This window comes from Nymphaea colorata, unplaced genomic scaffold, assembly GCF_008831285.2.
Source record: "Nymphaea colorata isolate Beijing-Zhang1983 unplaced genomic scaffold, ASM883128v2 scaffold0324, whole genome shotgun sequence".
Taxonomy (NCBI): Eukaryota; Viridiplantae; Streptophyta; class Magnoliopsida; order Nymphaeales; family Nymphaeaceae; genus Nymphaea; species Nymphaea colorata.
Window position 1 is genome coordinate 52,737 of NW_022204830.1, and position 7,763 is coordinate 60,499.

A 7,763-nucleotide genomic window follows, 5' to 3' on the forward strand; every position below is an offset into this window, starting at 1 on the left:
CTTAGGCAGTAAATCGAGTAGATGATGCAGTACAATATCAGCGCAGAGTAGGAGTTGAGCCAATTAAGGCAGAAGAAAAATGAATTTGCAGTCGATTCAGCAAATATCCTTCCAACAGCCACTAGAATTTCAAGCAAAGAGAACTAAAGGAACGAAATATTGACCAAAAGTAATTTCCTGCATAGGAGATGATGAAAAAGCTAACTTAAAGTAACGATAGGCTGCAAAAAAGGAAGAGGAGATTAATAGGCAATTCATATGCAATTTGAAAGACATGTACGGCAAGATAATGGGTGGAGATGCACGATCCTAAAGTAGCTTTGGAAATGGCTCAAGGACATGGCCCAAATGAGCAGCAAGCTAAGGAAATGGAGCAAAAAATGCAGTAATACTTAAAAAAGCCAATCTAGACAAAGCCATAAACTGTAATAAAATCATGGAAGAGGCCCTTGCCATTATTAACTGATACTTTATTCTAATAACTAGCCCATTCCATTTCCACTAATACCCCCACCACTCAGCCCGCATTTTAGATTTGGTTGGATTACCGTTGACCTCCAGTAGATTATTGACGATTTATTTGTCCTGCCTATCCGTGGCTATAATCTAAAATTGTTGAACCATCTAGACAATGCAATAGCCGAGTCCTCTCGACGACTATGCCATGCTTTCTGTTATTGGCAAGGGTTCCTACGCGAAGGTCATCCTGGTCCGCAGGAAGGACAACGGACAGCTCTACGCCATCAAGTCCATGAAGAAGAAGTACATCGAAGAGAAAAAACAAGTCAAGAGAGTGATGATGGAAAGGGACATACTCACCAAAATCGACCATCCCTTCCTCATCAAGATCCACTCCGCCTTCCAAGACGAAAAGAAGATCTTCTTAGTCCTCGAGTATTGCCAAGGCGGATAGCTCTTCGGCCTACTCTCCAAGAGGAAGAGACTCAACGAGCTCGAGTATCTATATATCTGACATAGGGCTCGCTTTTACGCCGCACAGATCTTGCTGGCTCTGGAGTACCTGCATTCCCAGAACATCATATACGAGAGTAAATAAAAACTTATTCAGTTTGAAGCCGTAAAACGTGCTCATCGGCGCCGATGGGTATATCAAACTGACAGACTTCGGACTATCGAAGAACAATATCGTGGGGGATTCGATACCTTTTCTGTCTGTGGGACGCCTTAGTACCTTGCCCAGAGGTGATTAAGAACAAGGACACGGAAAAGCAGTCGATTGGTGGTGCTAGGCTCTCTCATTTATTAACTGTCCACGGCTTGCCCCCTTTTTACACCAAGAATCGTAGCTAGCTGTTTGAGCGCATCAAGAAGGAGGATCCGTATATGACGAAGACGTGGAGCAGCAGTCTGAAGGACCTCTTCAGCAAGCTCTTCTGCAAGTACCCCGAGGAGCGGATGAAGCACGTGGCCGCCCTCAAGTCCCACCCCTGGTTCAACGGCATCGACTGGGACAAGCTCGTCAAGAAGCAGATCAATCCCTCTTCGTGCCGGTGATCCACTGCGAAAGCGACGTCTCCCACTTCGACAGGGAGTTTACCACTTGCTCCATCGAGTCGCACACTTCCAGCTTCGGCGACGGCAAGCTCTTCGAGGGATTTTCGTTCGAGCATAAAAAATCGCCGAATTCCCCGATGTAGGGCGAGAAGATCGAGATGGAACTATAGAAATCGGACTCTGAGGCGAGATTGTGTTTGCGGTTGAGGGTAAGATGGAGGCGGAGGCTTGAGGAGGGCAAGTTTTGATCTTTTGTATATATGTTTTACGGTTCAGATAGTTGGAACTTATCGATCATGTCAGTAGAAAAGGCACTATTTGCAACTTTGCAAGAAAATTCTATTCTCCCGAGGATCAAACCCCCTCCATGGGCAAATATAGAATTTTTGTGATGGAGTGGATGAACTTCTATGGATATTCTTGCTCGCTGTTGGGCGTTATTATACTGATGGTCCATAAATAGCAATAAAGGCACTCGGCGGGAAAGAGGAACGCTAATCTGCTAATCCCAGTAATAAATCGTTTGTTTATTTATTTATTTTTTCTAAAAATCTTTACTTTATTATTCACAATTCGATAACTCTCAAATACAATATAACTAATAACTCAACCGGCCCATAATCTTATCAATCCCCACCTCCATCCATCCTCCACCCTTCCATGCAACTTCAAAACTCCAAACCCTTCCTTTTCGCAAAAACTAAGCATTATATCTCGAGTTACGTCGTCCGTTCTATATTTAATATCGATGATGTTTCATTCCCGATTAAAAAAAGTATTTTTTAAATGATTGTCAATAATTTGCGAATATGGGAAATGTAATGCCATTTATATGCAAGCGAAATCATGTTATTTATAATGATAATTGACTTTTGATGAAATTGTTAGAAAATTCTCCCAAAATATCAGAGATTGAGTCCGCTTTGGCAAAGTATACTTTTTTGAGCCGCAATAGCCTTCCCGGCTACCTCGACGGCTCCATTTTCCTATCTCTCCTCCAAAGTTAGAGTAAATCCTCACCTATTCAGCTTACCCCGACCGCCGGACCAACCCCCACTTCTACCACTGGTACATCCTCATGCGGCAGTTCTCAGCAACCACCATTCGGAGCTGGGTCGACCACCGGCTCTACTACAATCCTGACGACGCGCACATCCAAAACCTCTTCGTAACCTCGCCCAACTCTCCGGCGAAGGGCGGCAAGGGCTCGGAGAGCGGCTCCCCGAGGGGAGAAGAGACTGCGCCTCGACAAATGGCCTCCTCCGAAATGATTGAAGCCTAGTACATAATCGATATCTTGCTTAAGGAGCCATCGGAATAAGTGATGGACCAACTTCGACGCTGCCTGTAGGGCTTCAGGTACCTTCTATTTTACTCAGAGTGGATGTTGAGGCTGGCCTGCTGTCGAGGGAGGTGAGGGTGCGATGCGGTTGTGAATCATCGCGGAGGCAGGAGGTGGTGAATCTGATCTCTAGATCGATCGAGTACTCGAACCTGCAGGTGAAGAAGTGGAGGGCGAAGAAGGACTCATGCGGAAAACAGACCTCACGGTGATTTTTATATCAACTTCATTCTTGTCAGACTAACTGCAAGCGGCAATATTTCAAAAAACAGACCAAGTCAACTCAAATACCGTATTGCATTCACCCTACGATTAATGGCTAATGGAGTTTAGAATTTAAAGATGATTCGGAACAAATAGAAATAGAACCTCATCCTGCGAGCCAAGAGTGACGCTCCCTCAGTCCTCTCTCCCAAGAAGGACACAATCGCCTACCTAGCCAAGATCCTCCACGCCCAACTCGATCCCAACCAGTACCCGCCAGCAGAAGGCCGCTGATCTCACTTGCCACCCCCTCCACTTCAATTCTCCCAGGAAACGGTGCATGGCTGACCAGCACCACAGAAACATCTCCAAGGGATCATAAGCATCGATTGTGTAGCAGATAAAGCGGGAGGAAAACTACCAGCAGTAAAAAAAATTAGCAACATATTGCTACTGGAGCGCCAGAATTTGCGCCAGCAGCAGCAGTTCCTCCTCAAAGAAGAAGACAAAATAGATCAATAAAACGATTAGCTACGAAAACGCATCAAACAACTCACAGAAAGGATACGGGAAATGCAGGTGGGCCAGCCAGTCAGTAACGAACTGGAACGCTACATCACCTTCCAGAAGTTCGAAAAGAACGATAAGGCTAACCTGGACACCAAGTCAAGTGATTTTTTCAAAGCTTCATGAATATCAGTCACCCGCTCGCTTTAATAGCTCACAGGCCCACATGGATGGAAAGGGAACGGTCGCTCTCGTCTTGTGGATAGTAGTAGTCGAAATGCAGCTCCAGCTCTTCGGTTATGCTCCGGGCCAACTCAATTTCCTCGCTCTTGGGCCGTGAGAGTGACGATCCCTTCTGGCTGGACTATTTGAGGAAGCGGAGGCTGGTGTCTTCGCGGGAGTAGTTTTGCGGACCTGTTCTGAGACATTCTCCACGTAGACTCTGGTCTCGTAGGCGTCGATGGACTCGATGGTGGGGTATTTGCGGTGGGAGGATGCTTCTGGCGTCGTTTTCTGGGGCGGGGGTATGTACGCTGATGAAAGTTGCTGCTGGGAAGCTACTGGAGTGACGTTGATGATGTTGATGGACCTCCTGGAGGCCTGGCTGTGCTGGATGTTGTCGATGCTTGCTGGCAGGTTGTCCTTGTTCACGTATCGACTTATCTCTTCCTCTTTCAGCGTTTTCTGGCTTCGCTCGTTGACGTGTATCCATAGAGCATTGATGGGGGTGTTCCTGGGGCCTTCCATCTCGTAATCGTTGCACAGGATTGGATTGTGGCATGCGATCTGAAGCTATTCGTCTTTTTATATGCTCTGGTGGCTGCTACTCTTTTTCGATAAGGTGATTTCCAGCTTTTGCTTAGATTTGTCCTTCTTCATCTTCAGGATTCTATGCTTCTCTGGAGTTTTCTCCTTGGTATAGACTTCATAATAGGGGTTACTTTCAACAGTATTTTTGACAACTTTTTTGACATGTACACTATCTTCTTCCTCATGGCTAATTTGTGGAAAATGCAAATTTTTGAATTTTCGCGTATTAAACCTCGATTCCGAGCTGTGGTGCTTCTTATTCTTGGCGGACTGGTATAGGAGAAGGAAATATTAGTTTTTTGTGGCGAAACGGCAGCGAATTTGACGTGGTTTTATTGTTTGGTTGATGAAAAATGAAGGAATTGTAAGGCCTTGCGGGGAACTTATCGGAAGCGGCTTCGCTGAGATGGTTAGACAGATAGAGATTCTGCTAATTGAGGGTATTGCTAAGGTACGGCTGGCTGATGCTGTGGCTCAGCTTTCTATTTGAGGGGTGGCATACATGGATGCGTCCGTGCTCTTGCACCGACAGGAAGGACAATTGTGGACGCTGCTCTGGCTCACCTGGTAGGTTTCGATGGTGGCATTCGACCGATAGAGGCTCTTCATGGAAATCGGCTTTATTATTATAAACAATAAGGCTAAAACTAAAATAGAGGTGGTTTGTTTTACTGTTATACAGAGCCATCATTCCTTCTTGAGGGATTTCCATGCGAACCATCCTCCTACCGCAAGAAGTGCAGCCACTGTTCCGATATATAACCACTTGTTGCCACTTCTTATGATTTCAACCTTGGGCCTCCGGCGCCCATCCTACCTTTTAGACCAATTTGAAGGCGTCTCTTCCCTCCTCTCTCATTCCTTTCCCGTTGAACTCGTTGGTGAGTTTATTAACCACTTCGCTCATGAGTTGTTCCGCTGCATTTTCGTTATCGAAGTTGGGGAATTCACCGCTAGTATAACCTCCTGAGTTCTAGAATATCTCCTTAGAAGGGCTCCTAATTTCGTAAGAGAGCTGAACTTCCTGAAACCTTGTCTAATTTGTAGATGTAGTAGCTGAGGATGACATTGTCGCCTTTCTTGTAGTCCTTGAAGATGATGCTAGCCACAATGAAATCCTCCCAATCAGCTGCGTCTCCTGCCTCCACTCTCCACTTATACTCTTTGGCGTTGGCATCTTGGAAAGCTCGGCTTGCAAATGAGTGTATACTCTCATCGTATCTTTAATTACTATCTAAATTGGAATATGGAGATTATCATAAATAAGTTAAAATATTGTTCAAGAATATCGAAATGGAAATTTAGTATTTTTTTTCGTTCTGGGAGGCAAGAATATGCTGATTGATTGTCTAATAAAGATTGGATTTTCAATACTCCTGCAAATCGATTAGCAAAAGTCTTCAAACAGTTTTACCTATATTAACGGTTGATAGCCTTATGTTTAAAAGCCTACATAGCATATAAGCATGCATGTATCAGTTATCTTTCGATGTAATTAAATTTTGCCTCTATATTAATATAAAATGATGATGATAATGTCGAATCTGATCAAGCTGCTGCTGATTCGTAGCGCGAGGGTGTCTCTAGATCGTTGGTGATGAAGCAAATCTCCTTGATGTTATTGATGATGATGTTTTGCTGCACTCTGCTCTTCCACTCCTCGTAGGGACAGCTGGTGCTCTTCTGCTCGCAAAGATAGACGTACTTCCCGTCGTGCTTATCTTCACGTAGTAGTCCTTACCGTTATCGGAGTGCAGCTCGAAGATGATGCTGGACGCGTACTCCTGCCCTGGGTCACAGTTCAGCGCATCCGTCTTACCGTTACGGTAGAGCTACTCCACGCACTTGGCAGAAGAGACGTTGAGGTCGAGCAGCATGCCCGAGATATCGGTATCGTGGGCGCTGAGGAAGGTCCACTTGAGCACTTGGCTGGGATTGCTGATCCTTCCGTCGAAATCCTGGAGCAGGCGGTTGAGCTTGCCCGTATTGATGGCCTTGGAGAGGTTGAAGTTGATCTTGAAGTAGTTCAGCCAGTAGTGCAGGTGACGCATGTTCAGGTAGTCGTCATCGGTTAGGTCCTTAGGGAACGGCCTGTTTAGGTACTTGTCCACGGTCAGCGTATCGTAGAGGGAGCTAATCTTAGATAGGTTCATGGCTGCAGGATCATCCCGAATATATTTCCTATCTTCTTGAGGAAGGGACTGTAGGTCAGGATCATCTCGTCGTAGACTAGCTTCTGACTGTTGATGTTTTTCTGAACCAGGCTGTCCCAGTTGGTGCAGTCGGTCATCACGATGGAGTCGTTCATTTTGATCTGGAAGGGCAGGTAGGCGTGGGGAAGGATGTACTCCTGCTCCTCGCAGTCGGTTTGGTTGGTGTAGGGGGGGACGAGGTACTCCTTGGGCAGTTTGGGCAATTTCTTGCCTGATCCCACGGGTAGAGGCCGTAGAGCTGGCTGCGAGCGCTCTCGATGGTGCGGTTCACGTCGGTCGAGTAGACCTGGATGGAGTTGTAGACGTAGTCCTTCTCGAGGAAGCCGAGGTGCTCGATGTAGTCGTCGCGAAGCATGCTTCCCAGGGTCTCGTGCTGCCGCATCCCCACAGCCGTCAGCTCTCCCCACATTTCTCTGTCGAATTGCCGTCATAGTAGCTGTTGATGTGATACCTGGCGCCGTGTCGGAAGAGGCTGACCACTTGCTGCAATTTTCCCTCAAGAATGGTCACGCTCAAGAGTAGGGCGAGAAGATGTAAAAATGTCATTTATAAAAAATTATCTATGGCTGGTAGTTTAGGGGTTGCTTATACTTCTATATGGGTGGGTTCGAATCTATATGCAGATCAGCTAATCTCGCGGAGCTTATCACTGGCTGCTGTTTAAAACTAGTTTTAGAGCTGGAAGAGGTCGATTTGCAATTTCTTCAAAGTTTCCTTCACGGTCTTGTTGGTGTCCTCGGAGGCAGTCTGCACCTTCACCTCCAGCATGTCGTCCAGCGGATGCGGCACCCGATACCCTGCGAACTTCACCTCGCTGTTCTTGAGCAGGTAGATGCGCAGCAGGTCTCCCACCGTGTGGTCCTCGAGCGGGATGCGGTAGGTCACGGAATTGACCATCTTCTGTCCCTTGAGGATCTCGATGTGGTCCCGGTGCAACTTCTGCTCGTAGTTCTTGCTCAACTTCAACCGGAAGTCCTGGCTCATTAATTATATACGCCACACCACCATACCCATTCTATCACCACGCAACTCAAAAACGAAGAGATGAATATCAGGTGAGATCAGGTGAGCACTTGGCACTGGGCCTGCAGCGGGTCGAAGAAGGATTTGGTGGTTGTGGTGAGATTGCCGGTGGCTGGGGTGTAGGTGCGGTAGCATCCGTTGGAGTCCGT

The 7,763-nt window shown here is 46.6% G+C and overlaps 1 protein-coding gene across 1 annotated transcript; it reads right to left on the reverse strand.

The window, feature by feature from the left end:
* Positions 1-6,210: 6,210 nt before the first annotated feature.
* On the reverse strand, positions 6,211-7,000 carry LOC116244801 (uncharacterized). Its single transcript, XM_031616659.1, has 2 exons — positions 6,803-7,000; positions 6,211-6,642 (listed from the first exon to the last, which is right to left on the reverse strand). The coding sequence occupies exons 1-2, from the start codon at positions 6,998-7,000 to the stop codon at positions 6,211-6,213; spliced, it is 630 nt and encodes a 209-aa protein (XP_031472519.1).
* Positions 7,001-7,763: the final 763 nt, after the last annotated feature.